This window comes from Triticum aestivum, chromosome 2D, assembly GCF_018294505.1.
Source record: "Triticum aestivum cultivar Chinese Spring chromosome 2D, IWGSC CS RefSeq v2.1, whole genome shotgun sequence".
In the NCBI taxonomy this organism is placed as follows: domain Eukaryota; kingdom Viridiplantae; phylum Streptophyta; class Magnoliopsida; order Poales; family Poaceae; genus Triticum; species Triticum aestivum.
Genome location: NC_057799.1, coordinates 191,045,062 through 191,064,917, shown reverse-complemented (window position 1 = coordinate 191,064,917; position 19,856 = coordinate 191,045,062). Strand labels below are relative to the sequence as shown.

The window sequence follows — 19,856 nt, the reverse complement described above, 5'->3', positions numbered from 1 at the left end:
CAGAGAAAGCTTGAAGAAACGTCAAATCAACGTGAAATAGTTGCTCGCCATTAGCCGTCAGATGGTCGCCACAGTAGCAGTCAACAAATGCTTTGCTCCGGTCAACCCCTCCGACCCCACCTGCTAATGATACACCGACCGACACCCGAACAACCCCTTCTCCTTTTGATTTCCTTCTTGTTTTTTGTTTTTGTTTTTGTACAGTTTACCGAGGCAGTGAGCCACCGCTGACGGGATTGCCATGGCCAAACCCCACCGCTGCTTCTCCCCGCACCTCGCCGGCGTCGCTGCCACCTTCCTCATCTCCGTCCTCCACGCGCCACTCGCCGCCGCCGACGACGAGCCGCCTCCGTGGCCGATCTGCGGGCCCTATCCCCCCAGCGGCAACTACACGCAGAACAGCACCTACCGGGCCAACATCGATCTTCTCTCCGCCACCCTCCCCAGGAACGCCTCCTTGTCTCCCGCGCTCTACGCCACCGGAGACGTCGGCGACGTGCCGGACATCGTCTACGGCCAGGCGCTCTGCCGCGGCGACGTCGCCAACGCCTCCGCCTGCGAGGCCTGCGTCGCGGCCGCCTTCCGCGGCGCGCGGCGGGCGTGCCCGCTCTACAAGGACGTCATCATCTTCTACGACCTCTGCCAGCTCCGCTTCTCCAACCGCAACTTCTTCCTCGACGACGACTACCTCGTCACCACCTACACGCTCCTGCGCTCGCGGGTCGTGGGCACGCCGGCGTTCGACGCCGCCGTCGGGCTGCTCCTCAACGCCACCGCGGACCACGCGGTGGAGGACTCCTCCAGGCGGTTCGGCACGGGGGAAGAGGGCTTCGACGACAGGAGGAACCCCAAGATTTACGCGCTGGCGCAGTGCGCGCCGGAAAAGACGGCGGACGTCTGCCGGAGCTGCCTCAACGTCATAATTGGGCAGCTGCCGAACTCGTTCAGAGGCAGGACAGGAGGGGGCATGTTCGGGGTGTGGTGCAACTTCCGGTACGAGGTGTACCCTTTCTTCCCCGGCCGTCCGCTGGTGCAGCTTCCCCGGTTCGTAGAGAGGCCGCCTGCTTCCGCGCCACCGGTGACCGGAGGAGAAGGTGAGTTGGCTGTACGAAGGGAAATCATTTACTCGTGGTTTTGTCTGCTGCAATTATGCAATCTGAATTTTATTGGTTATTTGATATGCAATTGCGTGCAACATGCAACAACAAATGATTACGTTTAGGAATAAGGGGGAATCCCTCTCGACTTTCTGTGGAAAAAAAAGGATTTAATCAGAATTATCCTGATATAGCTTCTGAATCAGTTAACAACACCGGCTTGTTCCATTCCTGCTCATCGTAAGACATGAATCATGGCTTCGTCAGAGTACTTGAGGTGTCAGTCATAGAATTGCTCGACTGGAAAGAACTATATTTATATACATTTGCAAACTAGCTAACTATTTGTCAGTGTGATGCAAATACAGAAAGAACATGATCCTTGAATACAGTCAATCTTGCAAATGGTTTGTGTGCTCTGAAACTCACAAGGTATATATTTACTTGCAGAGAAAAAGAGAAATAGTGCAGGTAAAGTTCTAGCTATTCTGATGCCTACAATTGCTGTGATATTGGCCATCGCTGTGGTATACTTTTTCTGTTGGAGGAAGAGAAGACCTGAAGAAGATGCGTATCTACCTTGTAAGGCCTCTTAAGCACTTTAAATTATGGAATAATAGCCAGTCAAGTGATGACTCAATTGATTATCCATCAGATGGTGATTAGATCAGTAGAACTTGTTTAGTAGGTTACCACTTTCTTAAATCTTAGTACCAAAGGTTATCCGTACATTGGAGCAGAAGCATATATTTCGTAAAGAGCTCAAAACCTTGTTTTTCATCATTGTCTACTTATTCTTCAACATATTCAGCTACCTCAGATGATATTCAACACATCGATTCGCTTCTTCTCGATCTAGCAACACTGAGAATTGCCACCGATGACTTTGACAACAGCAAAATGCTTGGTAAAGGAGGATTTGGTATGGTTTATAAGGTACAGAAATACACCATTTATAGCTTATGTTTTAGGGGGGGGACGTAGCTTTGTCAGTTAATGTTTTTTGCAGAGGGCTAAGTATCTTTACTTTGACAGGGAGTCCTACCTGACGGTGAAGAAATAGCCGTGAAAAGGCTTGGTCAGACTTCCAGACAAGGAATAGGAGAGCTGAAGAGTGAACTGGTTCTGGTTGCCAAGCTTCACCACAAGAATCTTGTGAGACTTGTTGGTGTTTGCCTGGAAGAACAAGAGAAAATACTTGTTTATGAATATATGCCCAATAGAAGCCTTGATATGATTCTTTTTGGTAAGATTTTCTCGCTAATAATTTTTCTTTTTTGCTTTGAAATTTTATTCACTTGACTAATACTAGTAAAATCTTTGCTACAATGATACACTTGTTTGAACCACAGATTCTGAAAAAAACAAAGAGCTGGACTGGGGAAAGAGGTTCAAGATAATCAATGGAATCGCTCGAGGCTTGCAATACCTCCACGAAGATTCTCAATTGAAGATAGTTCACCGTGACCTTAAAGCGAGCAATATACTACTAGATGTCGACTACAATCCTAAAATTTCCGACTTCGGCTTAGCGAAGATATTCGGAGGTGATCAATCAGAAGATGTGACTCGTCGTATCGCCGGCACATAGTAAGCATGTCGAGTACATTTTGTCTGACAAAACACCAAGTTTTTAGTCGGGTTGTAAAGTTCTGTTTCTGTCACAGCGGATACATGGCGCCGGAATACGCCATGCGCGGGCAGTATTCCAGCAAGTCGGACGTGTTCAGCTTCGGCGTCTTGGTCCTGGAGATCGTCACAGGGAGAAGAAACAGTGGCTCATATAACACTGAGCAAGACGTGGATCTCCTGAATCTTGTGAGCACCTGAAGCCTGTCCATAAACTCTGCACGCAGCTAACTTCTGGTAACAATGTCTGAATACCCTTGCAAAATTTGCTGCAGGTATGGGAGCACTGGACCCGGGGAAACGTCGTCGAGTTGATGGATCCATCCCTGAGCAACCATCCTCCCGTCGACCAGGTGCTCAAGTGCATCCACGTCGGGCTCCTGTGCGTGCAGAGGAAACCGGCGAGCAGGCCGACGATGTCGTCGGTGAATATCATGTTCAGCAGCCACACCGTCCGTCTCCCTTCTCTGTCCAGGCCGGCATTCTGCATCCAGGAGGTCAGTGTCAGTGGAACCTCGACTGCCTATTCGGAAGCATATCCGCTCACAGAAAATTCAACTGTGATGTCTTCGAACCAAGTGTCCATCACGGAGCTTTCGCCAAGATGAGTCTAGCTTGAAGCAGTTAACTGAACCAGCTGTGTATAGTGCTTCTTACCGTACAGTATGCCAGTATCTTAAGTTGCTGGAAATGATCTTGGGAGGAGGAAGAGGCCCTGCTGTATCGGTGTCTATTACTGAATCTTTGCACTGTGGATGTAAGTAGAACTGCTAAGATGCTATTAATAGTGATTGCAACTGGCAAGAGTGGGCAACAGAAGTCATGGTAAAGCTCATGTATAGCGTGATAGATTATAAAGAATGCCAATTTTTCTGTTCAACTAAATCATTGCCCGGGCCTTACAACGGGATATACATATTCTAGTACTTTAGTCTGTGATTTATCTGCCCATATTAATGTGACTGTGTAAATAAATATTTATCAAATCTTGCACGTGATTTACCTACCTAAATAAATTTAGAATTTTATTTGATAAGAACCATAATTTTATTTGGTATAAGTCAATAAAATGCAGGACAGTTAAGACGTTTTCAAGAAAAACCGGTGAAAAACCAGCGATAGGAAGAAAAAATTCAAAACGAAGAGAAGGCGGGGACATACGTAAAGATGAAAAAAAATTCAAAACGAAGAGAAGGCAGGGAACATATGTAGAGTTGAACGACGCGAGTTCTACCTAAAAGGGAACTTGCTATTTTTTAAGTAATATAAGTAGAGATAGAGATATATGAGGATGCAAGCCTTTTCAAGTCTAGTAAAACTAATACTTTGTCTAATTCACATCTAGATGTTTTCTAAGGATGTCACATCTAAGCTTCCATAAATAACACAGCAACAAGGAACAACAAAAAAAACCTCTAAAACTAATAACTCTGATTTTCTCGGTTGCTCCTACTGGACAGCAGTCTCAGGTATTTTTTCCATTTCATTTGTTTCCTTCGCTTTCTGTTCTGTTCTTTATTATTATTTTTAGTTTTTATCTTTTTCGTTCAACACATATAGAAAATATTGTACAGATGCATACGCTCATACAAATGTATACCTATACGAGCACTCTTAAGAGACTGAACTGACACATGAGATGATTGATGAAGTTGTCATAGACGTATTCTTAGTCGACAGGAACGTCTTCTTCCACTGAACGCATATCGCCGGAAGGTCTGAAATAAATCTAGGAAAATGCGAGCATAAGTGTCAAATCTAGAACTTGAACCACAGGTTGGTTCACAATATTCATAGTGTTTTTACAATATGGTCATCATGTATTCTAGAAAGGTTCATAGCGTATTTAAAAAATGTGCAACATGTATTTACATTTTTTTACCATTTATTAAGAAATGCTCATCATGCAGTTTTAAAACGTTGCATATTTAAATTTTTACTCGGCATACTTTAAAAATGCTCATTGCGTACTAATCAATGTTCATCATCTTGTATTTAAATGTTCGTTGTTTTTCAAAATTGTTCATCGTGTATTAATTTTTTACATGGTGTATCTAGAAATTATTCATCGTTTGTTTCAACAATTTCTTTTTATTTCAGAACGAAGGCCTAAGGAGAGCCCGGCTTTGAATTAACAAAGCCATCAACCGGCCAGGGATTACACAAGGCCATCATTACAACCACTTAACAGCTGCGAACAGTCGCTAACAAGAACAGAAAAGAAAGAAAAACAGCAGATACACGGTGTTGCCGAAGCAGCTTACAAGCACCAAAGACTACAAGCCCTATAAAGATAAGCAAACTACGCACTAGCTAGAAGTCGATGGAGTCCTCCATGTGAAGTAGATCAAGAAGAGCAAAACGAGGGGTTCTTCATACGGAGACAAAGTCCAGCGATGGTCGTGCCCTCATCTACACCGAAAGGTGACACCTTGTTCGATCCGCTCCTCTCCAAATCCAGAGGGGACCCCTGCCCCTCGCCTTGGCTCGAAAGGCGTCGGACCGCTGGAAGATGGAAAAGCTCACCCTAGAGCAAGGACTGGACACGATTCCGGGCACCATGGGAGATTCTCAACCCGACACAGCGCTGCACGAGGATAACCAGACGAATTGCCACACCGCAGATCACTGCTACAACCACCAAGAGGAAAAAACTGCACAAAAGCACTGACACTAAACAAACGAACAACGAGCAAGTTGAAGCAACCTTACTGGAAGCAGATCAAGCCCGTATGGATAGGCACCGTGCCCAAGCCACCACATCAAGTTGCTGCTAGCAAAAGAGAGGAGCCCTATCCCCTCCCTGCCCAAGAATGGCGCCAAATCCAGCGAGCAAGCAAAACAAGGATCCAACGAGCAAGCCAGAGTGGAACATCACTGCTACATCTCCCTCGCTGATGACGCAGCCAACCCCACAACCACCTCACAACACTCTGCACTCTCCTACCATGCCCGACAACACCTTCAAGAAGGTGGCGACGCAAGTCGTGCCGTTGCCGTCCAATCTTGAAAAGACAAGGCTTTTCACCCGGGTCATGGAGTGGGAGGGAGAGTAAACGAACCTCGACGAAGCCTCCGAGGAGGGAAACGACACCTGCCTGTGTCACCGACGCCGTGGCCGGAGAACCAGCCAAGGATTTCTCCCGGTCCTGTTCCGCAGCTCTGGGCATCCCCACCTACCACGGATCTGGCGTCCAGAGGCCGCCAGCGACCAGATCCGGCGAGGAGGAGCGCTTTGAGGGAAAGTGGAAGCCGCCTTCAGATCAAGACGCGTACAGGGAGGCCGCGCCCCCGCTGCAACCGGCGCCAGCGCCTGTCGTCACTCGCCGCCCGCGTGACCAGGCAGACGGGGGACAACACCCGCGACGCCGCTCGCCGCAGAAACGGCGCCGCCGCACAACCCGAGGCCGCTGCCTCAGCGCCCTAAGCCCTCCGCGAGGAGCGAAGCGGCCAGATCCTCGCCGCCGCCTGCCTGGGCGACCACGCGGGCTTCGCCGGAGGCCACCTCGGGCGGCGACGAGGGGGGGAAGGGGGCCGGTGGCTAGGGTTTTCGTCGCCCACCGCGTCGCCCCGAGCGGAGCGACGCGGGGGGCAGAGGGGGGTACAGTTTTCTTGTTTCAACAATATTCATTGTGTATTTTAGAAAAGTTCACTGTGTATTTTAAATAACATGTGAATTCTTTTTTAAAAATGCATGAACATTTTTATATACATGTGAGCATTTTTTCAACTTTATATACACGATGATATTTTTAATACAAGTTGAACTTCTTAAAATACCCGATGAACGTTGTAAATAAATGATACGTTCAAAAAAATAGTGAAATAAAATAATGTTCATATTTTTTCAATATGTTTGAAATATATGTAGAATTGAGAAAACAAAAAATGTTTCATAGAAGAAAACCGAGTGTTCTTCCTAGGAGAAAGCCGTGGCCTGCTATCCCCGTGAGAGAAAACACACATGCTTCTTGGGCCAGGCCCAACACATCTCCTTGTCGGCGAGGCGGACTACTTTGCCTGCTGCAAGCAAGATATTTTTCTTGAGCAACTGTCGGAGTAAATGGCCAAGGGTAGCCTAACTGACTGCCCCTGGCTCTTTGAAAAATTATCAGGCCATTCAAGCCTTCAAACATACAAAGCGTAGGGCCGCCTTCCCCCGGCCGGCTATCCCCATGGCCGACTCCCAAAAGGCGACCCAGCCTCAGAAACCTCCCCCAAAAAGGATACGAGATAGCCGACTCCAGAAAGCCGGCCCCAAGAGGACCGACTCCCAGAAGCCGGCCATGAAGAAAGCCGACTCCCAGAAGCCGGCCATGAAGAAAGCCGGCTCCCAGGAGCCGGCCAAGACTGCACCCACTAAGACTGTACCCACATAACGGTGATAGGATGGGGCGTGGCCGCAGTACAGCCACTACCCTCGAATCCCGAAGCAGGCATGACCACAGGGCGTCGTACAGGTCAGCCATCTCCCGTCCGGCGCGGCACTGTAGCCATGTTGACCACGATGTCACCCAAGACAGGCGCCAGTACGGCCCGCGGGCGGTGGGCCCCTTTAGCCAGAGAGACACTCGAAGGCGGCCTGGCCTCCCCTAGTCGGCCAGAGGCGGAGCCGGCTTCCAATAGCCGGCTACCTCCCTCCCTCGAACCATGCGCCTCATTAAGGAGACAAGACGAGGTGATGCTACAGTGAGAGCCCGCAAGGCGGTGACACTGTAGCCACGCTTCCCACAACAAAGCCCTCGTCATCAGAGGCGAGGCAACAGTAACCAGCCGCCGACAAAGCCCCCAAGCGGTGGGGCCGGCCCACCGGCCAAGAGGCCGGCAGCCGGCGGGACCCACCAGTCGGCGGGCCCCAATGACCGGCGAAGAAGCCGGCGAGCATAGACACTGACGGCTGGGACCCGCACCCAGCCGGATTACCGTTGTACCCCGGGGGGTAGGCCTATATAAACCCCCGGGGCACCCATGCAAAGGGTTGGTCTGATAGAGTTTCACACACCACATAGAGAGAAAAGGAGAGCTAGCCTTGCCCTTCTTCTTCCTCTAGCCAAACAGCTCAAGGAGCACTTGTAGCTACTTGTATTGATCTAGTGATCATGCGGAGACCCCGCAGAGCAGGACTAGGGGTGTTATCTCCACGGAGAGCCCCGAACCTGGGTAAGATTCACCGGCGTGCATGTCTTCGCCTCATCCCGTTTCCAGGCACCGGCGACGTCTTACTGGCTCCCACAATGATAAGCCACCCGTTGGCATATGTCGCACCTACCACCCGACATTTGGCGTCCACCGTGGGGCCAGGTGCACCGTCGTCCAGAGACCTGTTCTGGACGGGAACCCTTTTCCTCCCCCGCGAGCGCAGCCAGCCCGCTGCACCCGATGGCGCTTGCCCCGACGCGCTGCAAGGCGTTGACGGCGCCTGCGCAACGAGCTGCCTCGCCGATCTTCTTGGCGAGGCTCGCATCTCCGACGAGCCCGCGTCCGACGCAGGCGCGGACTACCCCGAGAGCCGCCTCGTCAGCCTCCTCGACCAACTTCACGTCTCCAGCGAGCCTGCTGTAGACTTAGAGTCGGTCGGCTCCACCGACCCGATGCTTGTCGACTCCGATACGGCATCGCTCGACGCCTACCCCTCCGACGTGGTAGTCTTCAACGACCCTCTCCCTCGAGCTGACAGCGGCAGCAGCTGTCACTGAGGTGCTGGTTATCAGCCACGTCGCCGACTTGGGCGAGAACGCCCACGACGCCCTGCAAGCGGCGATGCATGACTTATCAGTCCCCATCCCGGCCGACGCCGACGTCGAGACCCTGGAGGCACGCCGCCTTGCCCTCATCGCGGAAGGCCAGAAGATAGCCTCCATGAGACGCCTCACCGAGGCTCACCAGCGCGAAGTCGACCGCGCCGCCTTTGGCACGCCGCCTCATTGCGGGCCGAGCCGAGCCGGCCTCGTCAAGAAGCGCGGCGCGGCCATCGCCAGCATGCTGGGGGCAGACCGCCCCGTCTATGCCACCCCGCTCGAGAATCTGCGAGCTGCTCAGGCGGCCGCTGAAGAGCTAAATGGGCTGGCAGCTGATGAGCTCCCCTACATGACAAGGCGAATCCAGCAGCTGATCGATGCGGCCGCAGAACGGCATGAAGCCGGCGCCCGCGCTGAGGGTCCTCCCCTGCGCCGAGAGCACGCCACGACATCCCGGTCGCCGACTGCGAGCGGCGCCCGCGCAAGGAAAGACAAGGAGCCGGCTGCTAGCCGCAGCCGGACTCGGATCACCATCGAGCGCGACGCGGAAGGCCGCCCTCGAGGAGTGACGCGCCAAGGAACTCCGCCTCCTCCCCCGCCTCGAGGGGAGAGATATCCCACCCCGCCACCTGTCACGCATCCGACTCTTGGTGGCCGACTAGGCCACCGCGAAGGAGTCGGCGAGAATGACGCCCGCCACCGGATCAACCGCCTAGCTCGATCCCTGGCGCTAGAAGAAGAAGACGATGTCGGCCCGCCATGCTTTGGCCCCCGCATCCGCGACGAGCCCTTCCCCAAAGGGTTCTCGCTCCCCAGAGACACGCCCAAGTACAACGGCTTTGTGAAGCCGGAAGATTGGCTCATCGACTACTCTACTGCTGTCAGCATAGCAAACGGCAACAGGCGTTTAGCCGTGAAGTACGTCCCCCTCATGCTGCAAGGCACGTCACGCACCTGGCTCAACAGCCTCAAGCCCTACAGCGTCAATAGCTGGCTGGACTTCACGGAAGTCTTCGTCCGCAACTTCACCAGCACGTACAAGCGGCCTCCCAAGCCCCGCCAGCTCTCCCTATGCGTCCAAGGGCCCAACGAGTCGACCCGCGACTACCTCACGCGGTGGGCCGAGCTCCGCAACTCCTGCGAGGGGGTGCACGAGGTTCAGGCCATCGAATACTTCACCGCCGGGTGCCGAGAGGGCACCCTCCTCAAGCATCGACTCCTCTGCGACGAGCCGGCTACCCTCGACGAGCTGTTGATCATTGCAGACAAGTACGCCACGGCCGACTCCTCGATGAAGACCGAGCTCTGAGTGGACGCCTCTGGGAAGGTGCTCGCTCCGGCTCCCAAGACGCCGGCTGGCGACCCCAATCGGCGCCCCTACCAGAACGACCACAAGCGCAAGGCCCCTATGCCGCCTTCCACCAGTCGGCAGGTGGCCACAGTCGAAGATGAGCAGCCCGAAGAACGGCCCGCTCCCAATAAGAAGGGCGGCAGGCCGGCTTGGCAGCCGGCCTTCTCCTACGAGCAAACTCTCGATGCCCCCTGCAAGTTCCATAGCGGCGCGAAGCCGTCCAACCACACGACCCGAAAGTGCCACTGGCTTACACGGATCTCCAAGGGCGAGGGGCTGGTGCCGCCTCCACCTCCCGGCCCGCCGCCTCCAGCCCCCCAGCAGCCGGCTCCTCGACCAGTAGTCGGAGCCATTCAAGATGAGTTCCCTGAAGAGCACGCCGCCTACGTCGTCTTCACGAGCCAAGTTGAAGACAAGCGCAGCCGGCGCCGACAACACCAAGAGGTCAGCGCAGTCGCCTCCAGCAACCCCGAGTTCATGCATTGGTCCAAAAAGCCAATCAACTGGAGCTGGGCCGACCACCCAGAGGTGATGCCGTCCCCTGGCTCCTACGCATTAGTATTGGATGTCACCCTCGCGACGGAGAGGCGAGCTGCCCGATTCTCCCGCGTTCTAATTGATGGCGGAAGCAGTATCAACATACTGTACCGCGATACCATGGAGAAGCTGAACCTCAAGGCAAAGCAGCTCATGCCAAGCCGGACCGTGTTCCATGGCATCATACCCGGCCTGTCCTGTTCCCCGATCGGCAAGATCAAGATGGATGTTCTCTTCGGAGACAAGGATCACTTTCGCCGAGAAGCAATCTGGTTCGAGGTAGTAGATCTGGAGAGCCCTTACCACGCCTTGCTTGGCCGACCTGCTCTGGCCAAGTTCATGGCTGTGCCCCACTATGCCTACCTGAAGATGAAGATGCCGAGATCGAAGTGGATCATCACTGTAGCTTGCGACTATAAGAAGTCCATCGAGTGCGCCGCAGCCAGCAGTCGGTTGCCCGAGTCCCTCGTAGTGGCAGAAGAGAAGAAGATGCTGGAGCGAGTTGTGGCCATGGCCGGCAAGCAGCCGGCCTTGCCTCCCAACCCCAAGGATTATGATGCGCAGGGCTCCTTCCAGCAGGCCAAGGAGACGAAGATGATACCTCTGGACCCGGAGAACCCGGAAAGGTTTGCAGTCATTGGTGCAAACCTGGACAGTAAATAGGAAGGCGAGCTCGTCGACTTCCTCCATGAGAATCGAGACATCTTTGCATGGTCCCCAAAGGACATGCCGGGTGTTCCGAAGGATTTCGCCGAGCACAAATTGCACGTCCGAGCCGACGCGAAGCCGGTCAAGCAGCCCCTCCGCAGACTGTCAGAAGAGAAGCGAATAATCGTAGGAGAAGAGATAGCCCGGCTCCTCGCCGCCGGCTTTATTATGGAAGTATTTTTCCCAGAGTGGCTTGCCAACCCAGTCTTGGTGTTGAAGAAGAACAACAAATGGCGTATGTGCATAGACTACACCAGCCTCAACAAGGCCTGCCCCAAAGATCCGTTTGCTTTGCCACGGATTGATCAAGTGATAGACTCCACGGCCGGATGCGAGCTGTTGAGTTTTTTGGATGCCTACTCAGGATACCACCAGATCAAGTTGGACCCAGCAGACCGCCTGAAGACTGCCTTCATCACACCATTCGGAGCTTTCTGTTACCTGACTATGACATTCGGCTTGAGGAATGCCGGTGCCACTTTTCAGCGTTGCATGCAGAAATGCCTCCTCAAGCAACTCGGCAGAAATGCCCACGTCTACATAGACGATATTGTGGTGAAGACAGAGAAGCGCGGTGCCCTGCTGGAGGACCTCAAAGAAACATTTGCCAACTTGCGCCAATTCCAGATCAAGGTCAACCCCGAAAAATGCGTGTTCGGAGTACCAGCCGGCCAGCTTCTAGGTTTTCTGGTCTCCGAACGCGGCATTGAGTGCAACCCTGTGAAGGTCAAGGCCATTGAGAGAATGGAGATTCCCACCAAGTTGCGGGACGTGCAGAAGTTCACCGGGTGCCTGGCCTCCTTAAACCGCTTTATCAGCCGGCTAGGAGAGAAGGCTCTCCCCCTATACTGACTCATGAAGAAATCCACTCATTTCGAGTGGAATGACCAAGCAGACCAAGCCTTCCATGAGTTGAAGAAGATGCTGACTACTCCACCTGTCCTGGCGGCGCCGACTGAGAAGGAGCCCATGCTTCTTTACATTGCCGCAACTAGCCGAGTGGTCAGTACAGTTATCGTGGTCCAGCGCCCGGAAGAAGGCCGAGCCCAACTAGTCCAGAGGCCGGTATATTATCTAAGCGAAGTACTATCCAGCTCAAAGCAAAACTACCCGCACTACCAGAAGATGTGCTATGGAGTATACTTCGCCGCCAAGAAGTTGAAGCCCTACTTTCAAGAGCATCCCATCACGGTCGTGTGCACCGCCCCGCTTGCCGAGATCATAGGCAGCCGGGATGCATCCGGCCGGGTGGCTAAATGGGCCATTGCGCTGGCACCTTACACAATCTTCTACCAGCCCCGCACCGCCATCAAGTCCCAAGCATTGGCTGACTTCCTCGTCGACTGGGCCGAGACCCAGTACCTACCGCCGGCTCCCGACTCTACCCATTGGCGGATGCACTTCGACGGGTCCAAGATGCGCACCGGCTTGGGAGCCGGGATCGTCCTCACCTCTCCCAAAGGCGACAAACTCAGAATCACGCTGCAAATCCACCTCGCCGCCTCCAACAACGTGGCCGAATACGAGGCACTTATACACGGGATCCGGCTAGCCAAAGAGCTCGGCATACGCCGGATCCTGTGTTATGGCGACTCAGACTTGGCGGTCCAGCAGTCATCTGGCGACTGGGACGCCAAAGATGCAAACATGGCGAGCTATCGATTCCTCGTCCAGCAGATCAGTGGGTACTTCGAAAGGTGTGAGTTCCTTCACGTGCCATGGGCCGACAACGACCAAGCAGATGCCCTGGCGCGGATCGGCTCCATCCGACATGCTATACCGACCGGTGTCTCTCTCCAGCGCCTCCTCAAACCGTCCATCAAGCCGTCTCCGGAGTCGGACTCTATCTTCGTACCGCCTGCCGCCGATGCAGCCGGATCCGACTGGAGGAACCCAGCAGGCGGCTCGGGGACTTCGACAACCGGCCCGGGGACTGCCGTAGTCGCACCCGGCTCGGGGACTTCAGAACCCGGCCCGGGGACTACAGCAGTCGGCCCGGGGACTGCAGCGACACAAGAAGCGGTGGCGGACTCCAACTCCCCACCAGTTGATCGGTGGAGACGGCGCCACCGGCTGGAGGAGTGGTCGGCTGGCGGGTCTCGGCTTGATCATCACCGGCTGCAGGCGGTGCACCCGCGCGTGCCTTGTTGCTGGAGGCACGGTCAAGCTGAGGCTGACCGGCCGCTCCACCATCTGGCCCGGCGTCTTCACCCTCCTCCTCCTCCTCCTCCTCGCCCTCGTCGCTGGAGTCGATCTCCTTCGCCGAGTCCTCGCCGTCTGCCGGGTCCAGCCCGAAACACTCCTTCGGCTGGGCAACACCGTTGTCGTCCACCTCAGGAGCGAAGGCGCTGGTGTCGGTGTAGTCGGCGATCGCCGAAGCCCGCTGGATGATAGCTGGCCGCGCCGGCTCCAGCTCCGTGTCGGCCTCCTGCCGCCAGGTGGCCAGCTGGTCCACACTTAGCTCGGGATACCAGGCCTTGGCGAACTCCAGCGCCCGCCTGGCGCCGGACCGAGCCGCCGAAGCCTTCCAGGCCTCGAAGCGGCCGACCGCCACCTCCAGCCAGTCGGCAGTCCGACTGGGGGTGCGGGGAATCACTTCACCAGGCCAGAGAGCGGCCAACACCTGCGCCCCAACACGCTGAAGCCGGCGAAGCAGGCGATGAGCCGGCTGGGGGCGGGCCTGGATCGCCAAGAGCTGCTCCTCCAGCGACCGGCGAGCGTTTGGTGCGATTTCGGCGCCAGCCTGCCTTTGTGCCTCGCGGTGGGCCTCGACGACCTGGTTGGCGGCGGTAGAGTAGCCAGGGAAGTACTCTGCGCAAGGAAGGAAGAGAAAGAAGAGAAAAACACCAAGTCAGAAAACGAGCTAAAACGGCAAGCGGCAAACAAGGACGAAGAGGAAGGCGGCCTACCGTCAACCAAGTTTTCGATCTAGCCATAGCCGTTGATCAGCGTCTGCTTCGCTTCGGCCCAGCTGGCCGCCTCTGTCTCATACTCGGCTTGGAGGGCGGCCACGCTGTCCCGCACCGCCTTCAGGGCCGCCTTGTGGCTCTCCTCCTGGTCAGCCAACCTCTTGGTCAGGCGGTCACGCTCTTGTGCCAAGGCGGCAAACTCGGCCTCCTTAGCGCGGAGGGCGGCCTGAGCCCCGCCTAGCTGCTCCCTTAGACTGGCGTTGGCCGCTGCAGGGATGGCAGAAAAGAAAGAAGTAATAAGGAAGAAGTCGTCAAGGAAGATCCGATCCGACTGCTCAGCAGTCGGCCCGAATCTCGGGGACTACACCCAGTGGGTGCGCTGACGCGCCCCCACGTGAGATAAAAGACGAAGCACTTACCCCGGCTCTCAGATAGGTCAGCAGTCTTCTGGGTCTGCTCCCGAGCCTGGGAGTTGAAGGCAGCCGCACGGAGGTTGTGGTAGTCCTGCAAGTCAGGCAGAGGAGCGAATGAGAACAAGAATAGCAAAGCAAGACCCGCTAGGAAGTTCCAAGCCGCCTGCTCAGCAGCCGACTCGGAACTCGGGGACTACACCCAGTGGGTGCGCTGACGCGCCCCACGGAAGAAACGAAGATCAAAAAAGCAAAGACAAAAAGACTAACCCGAATGGCCGCCCGCGTCGCAAGGAACTCGTCATTATATTTCCTCAGCGCCGCAGCCTGGGCTTGAAGCCGGTTTCGGACGTCCTGCGCGGCCACGTTCAGCACAGCCGTCCCTCACCCGGCGTCCACCCCGAGCTGGCGCTGGCCGCCTCCATGTCCTGGGCCGACGAGCTGGAGCCCGCGGCCTTCTGCGGCTCCGATGCAGCCTTCCCCGCGCGCTGGTGCAACGGCGTCTGGACCACCAGATCAGTCCTCGCGGCCGGCTCGCCCCCGGCCGATTGCGCAGGCGGCAAGTTAGGCCGGCCGCCTTGGGTCGCCCCAGTCGGCGGGGCCGGTGCTGCCTCCCTCTCCGGGACGACGACGTCGTCCTCCCTCTCCAATCCCGGCTGGTCACCGCCGGCTTCTTCTGGCGGGGGCTCTGGGGCCTCAGGCGCCGCGACGCGCAGAGGGGTGACTAGCAAGGCCCCCTCAGCCATCGCCGCGGCCGCAGCCTCTGCTTGGGCCTTGGCTGCTGCATCGGCGCACGCCTTCGCCGCCTCCTCCTCCTGCGCTGCCTTGGCGACGGCCGCCCTCAACTCCTCCGCCTCCCGCTCCTCCCGCGCGTTTCGCTCTGTCGCCGCCTGAAGTTCGGCACGGGGGTCCACGCGGCGAGTGGTGCTCCCGGATCCTCCCGGCGATCCAACGACGGAGGCGGCTGCAACCCGCTCGAGCGACAGTGGAGCCCTGATTTTTTGAGAAAGGACTAGGATTCAGGAACTACCAGAGAAAAGAAGAAAGAATACACGAAGGAGTATACACTTACGCCGACACCATCTGCGGCTGCTTCACCGCCTTGCGGAAGCGGGCCGCCTTCGCGGTCGCCTCTTCCCGCCTGGTCGCCGCTGCCCCGCCCTTGGGCTTCTTCGGCCGACTGCCGAACAAGACCGACGCGGCACGACGCTTCTGCCCGCCGCCCCGAGCAGGCGGCGCGGCGGAGGAACCCGCGCCGTGGCCAGACGCCGGCTGGCGGCGTGGGACGACTTCCGCCTCGTCGTCATCCGGCCAGTCTCGAAGCTGGCTCCAAGCCCGGAGCCGCCTGCCTCACCGCCGGCTTGGCCGCCCCCCACCTCGGTGTTTTCATCCATGGCGGCCGCCCCCAAGTCGGGGTCCTCCAGGTCGTGCTCCGTCCGATCGGGGAGGAATCGGCGCTCCGCCTCCGACCCGCCTGCAGGCCGAAGGAGAGGGCTCTGCCGAGACGTGCCGACTAGCCAGAGTTGGCCAGAAGGAACTCGGCGACAAAACTAAGAGAAGAAAGGGAAAAAGAGAACATACCATGGGCGGCGGATGTGATCGGGAATATGGCTCCTTGCCAAACCGTCATTCTGCGAAGAGCTTGCAGTTCGCAAGGTAATTCACCATATGGGCCACCTCGTCGTGCGGCATGTCCTTTGTGCACATCCGACTCGGATCGAGCTGGCCGCTCATCTGACAGATCAGGTGAGGGCGGCTCTGAAGCGGAAGCACCCGGCGCGCGACGAAGGCGGCCAGCAAGTCGGACCCAGTCAGGCCCTCCGACTGGATCATCACCCGCAGTCGGGCGACGGCCGCGGCTCCAGCCGGCGTCAGCGTCACGGCCCGATAGGACCACTGGGGCCGCCTACCCACCGGCGGGCCGGCTACATAAGCCGGCAAATTGACGTAGTCACCTTGCGGGGTGACGTTCTTCACGTAGAAGTATGACTTCTACCAGAGCTTCACCGACTGGATTAGCGTGATGGCGGGGAAGGGGTTGTCGGCTGCCACCCTCCGCATCGCGATGAAGGCGCCACTCTGGGCCGGCACGCCCTGCATATGCGTGCCCAGCTTGGACTGGAAGAACTCCCCCTAGAGCTCGAGGGTGGGGAGAACGCCAAGATAGCCTTCACACAAGGTGATGAAGGCGGACAGCAGCACCACCGTGTTCGGCGTGAGGTGGTGCGGCTGGAGTTGATAGAATTCGAGGAAGGAACGGAAGAAAGCACTCGCTGGCAAGCCGATGCCGCGCAAGAAATGCGAGCGGAAGACCACCCGCTCGCCTTCCTCCGGCTCCGGCGTGATCTCCTTCTCAGGCGCGAGACGGACCCGCACCTTATCCGCGCCGGGCAGCCGCCGCGTCTTGCGGAGGAACTCGACGTGATCCTCATGGACGTTGGAGCCGTCCCAGTCCCCGCCGTACTGCATGGCGGCGTGAGGCTGGAAAGAACGAGCGCGGCGGCAGGGGAAAGAATGGTGGGATGGCGCGGCGGCGAGACGCTGCTGCGAGGGAAAGCAGGAGGAAGAAGATGGCGGAGACGAGAGGAGCGTGCGAGCGTTGCCGCTTCCCCTCCCCCCTACTTATAGCCTCGTGCGGCGAAGCCGAGGAGGCGAGGCATGGGGTGGGACGTGGGATTAACTGCGCCCACTCCCCCACGTCCCGCGATTACTGCGCCCTAAAGACGTGAGGAAACCGCCGCAGGAAGACGTGCGGACGGCTTTGGGCCGCAGAAAATCCGCGCCTGGGCCTGGGCGCAGGAGTGGTGGGCCCCCGACCTGCGGCGACGTCTTGTCGCGCGCGTGGGCTGGCAGGCTCTTTTCAGCCAAGGGATGCCACGTGGTTCGCAGGCGGCGAGCGGCCGGCCCGCAGCCCGGCGCACGCGCCGACAGACTCCCGCCCTCCGACTTAATTTTTTTTCGCCAAGACGGCGCGCCCAACCGAAGCCGGCTCCCAGCTGCTGGCTCGTCAACATAAGAAGCTGCCCGAGCTTCTCGACCTCCACTCAACCTCGAAGCCCAATCAGCTTCGGGGACTACTGTCGGAGTAAATGGCCACGGGTAGCCTAACCGACTGCCCCTGGCTCTTTGAAAAATTATCAGGCCATTCAAGCCTTCAAGCATACAAAGCGTAGGGCCGCTTCCCCCGGCCGGCTATCCTCATGGCCGACTCCCAGAAGGCGACCCAGCCTCAGAAACCTCCCCCAAGAAGGATACGAGATAGCTGACTCCAGGAAGTCGGCCCCAAGAGGACCGACTCCCAGAAGCCGGCCATGAAGAAAGCCGACTCCCAGAAGCCGGCCATGAAGAAAGCCGGCTCCCAGGAGCCGGCCAAGACTGCACCCACTAAGACTATACCCACATAACGGTGATAGGATGGGGCGTGGCCGCAGTACAGCCCACTACCCCCGAATCCCGAAGCAGGCATGGCCACAGGGTGTCGTACGGGTCAGCCATCTCCCGTTCGGCGCGGCACTGTAGCCATGTTGACCACGATGTCACCCACGACAGGCGCCAGTACGGCCCGCGGGCGGCGGGCCCCTTTAGCCAGAGAGACACTCGAAGGCGGCCTGGCCTCCCCTAGTCGGCCAGAGGCGTAGCCGGCTTCCAATAGCCAGCTACCTCCCTCCCTCGAAGCATGCGCCTCATTAAGGAGACAAGACGAGGTGAGGCTACAGTGAGAGCCCGCAAGGCGGTGACACTGTAGCCACGCTTCCCACAACAAAGCCCTCGTCATCAGAGGCGAGGCAACAGTAACCAGCCGCCGACAAAGCCCCCAGGCGGTGGGGCCGGCCTGCCGGCCAAGAGGCCGGCAGCCGGCGGGACCCACCAGTCGGCGGGCCCCAATGACCGGCGGAGAAGCCGGCGAGCATAGACACTGACGGCTGGGACCCGCACCCAGCCGGATTACCGTTGTACCCCTGGGGGTAGGCCTATATAAACCCCCCGGGGCACCCATGCAAAGGGTTGGTCTGATAGAGTTTCACACACCACATAGAGAGAAAAGGAGAGCTAGCCTTGCCCTTCTTCTTCCTCTAGCCAAACAGCTCAAGGAGCAGTTGTAGCTACTTGTATTGATCTAGTGATCATGCGGAGACCCCGCAGAGCAGGACTAGGGGTGTTATCTCCACGGAGAGCCCCGAACCTGGGTAAGATTCGCCGGCGTGCATGTCTTCGCCTCATCCCGTTTCCAGGCACCGGCGACGTCTTACTGGCTCCCACAATGATAAGCCACCCGTTGGCATATGTCGCACCTACCACCCGACAGCAATAGTCCAAAAGCTTTGTCTTTTCATTAAGAAGAAAATAATTGATAGTTTACATATGAAAAACTAATCGATAATCGATACATCCATGACACACGCAGACGTCAGTCTCGGTGGTGTGCACCAGCCCAACCGACGACATTGTCACCAAAGAGATCAAAGACGACATCTTAAAGCACAACACCGGGTTCTAGAGCCGCCACTCCAACATCCACAGCGGCCCTGAGGCCGCACACTAGCCCAGTTGATGGCTAATCTGCCCTAGCGACCAAAGTCGACACCGATTATTGAAGCACCACTCCGACTTCCACACTGGCTCCAATGTAGCCTAGTCGATGGCTCTGTTGTCCAAGCAACCAAAACCAAAACTACATGCAAGAGATTTTCGAAGCCGTCGCTCCAACTTCTTCACCGGTCGCAGACGCCTAGTTGACGGCGACGCTTTAAAGCCGTCAAAGCCACCACAAATTGACATAAGACCGGACCTTCAAGGCATCGCCCTATGGGGGAGCAACGAGGCACGCCACCGGTGTACATGAAAAATGTACAACATATTAAATAAAAGTAGACATAAAAATATATTTTAAAAAAGTTTATTCTATATTTAAAATGTTAAACATGTATATAAAAATGTTCATGATGCATACAAAAGATGTACATTGTGAGTTAAAACAAGTTTATTGCAATTTTAAAAATGTTCACTATGTATTAAAAAATGTTGAGAATGTATTTAAAGAATATTAATCGTGTATTTTAAAAATGTTAAACATGTACACCCTTCGTTCCCAAATATTTGTCTTTCTAGGCATTTCAAATGGACACAACATACAGATGTATGTAGACATATTTTAGAGTGTAAATTCACTCATTTTGCTTCGTATGTTAAACAAAAAAAACTGATAAAAATCATCAAAGAAACAAAGGAAAACAAAGAAACCTAATAAAAACCATAGAAAACCAATGCAAAAGAATGAAAATAGAAAGAAAGAAAGACAAACAAAGAAAACCGATGAAAACCAAGAAAGACCAATGAAAATGAAGAAAAATTAGGAAAGAACAGCACAAAAAAGTGAAAACTGAGAAAGAAGGAAAACAAAGAAAAAATAAAGAAGTGAAAGATACGAAGAAAAACAGAAAAAATGAGAAAGTTGGTGAAGAAGCAAAAAACGAAAT

General features: G+C 55.7%; 1 protein-coding gene across 1 annotated transcript; it reads left to right on the top strand.

Annotated features, from left to right (window-relative positions):
- Positions 1–169: 169 nt before the first annotated feature.
- LOC123052495 (cysteine-rich receptor-like protein kinase 6) lies at positions 170–3,606 on the top strand. Its single transcript, XM_044475688.1, has 7 exons — positions 170–1,094; positions 1,548–1,679; positions 1,909–2,033; positions 2,133–2,343; positions 2,450–2,687; positions 2,765–2,915; positions 3,002–3,606. The coding sequence occupies exons 1-7, from the start codon at positions 242–244 to the stop codon at positions 3,332–3,334; spliced, it is 2,043 nt and encodes a 680-aa protein (XP_044331623.1). The 5' UTR covers positions 170–241; the 3' UTR covers positions 3,335–3,606.
- Positions 3,607–19,856: the final 16,250 nt, after the last annotated feature.

Bases quoted from the DNA above. Each gene is read 5' to 3' on its own strand.
- LOC123052495 (XM_044475688.1), top strand. From the start codon at position 242: ATGGCCAAACCCCACCGCTGCTTCTCCCCGCACCTCGCCGGCGTCGCT. The intron at 2,034-2,132 runs GTACAGAAATAC...TTACTTTGACAG, and splicing joins GATTTGGTATGGTTTATAAG to GGAGTCCTACCTGACGGTGA. The intron at 2,688-2,764 runs GTAAGCATGTCG...TTTCTGTCACAG, and splicing joins CGTCGTATCGCCGGCACATA to CGGATACATGGCGCCGGAAT.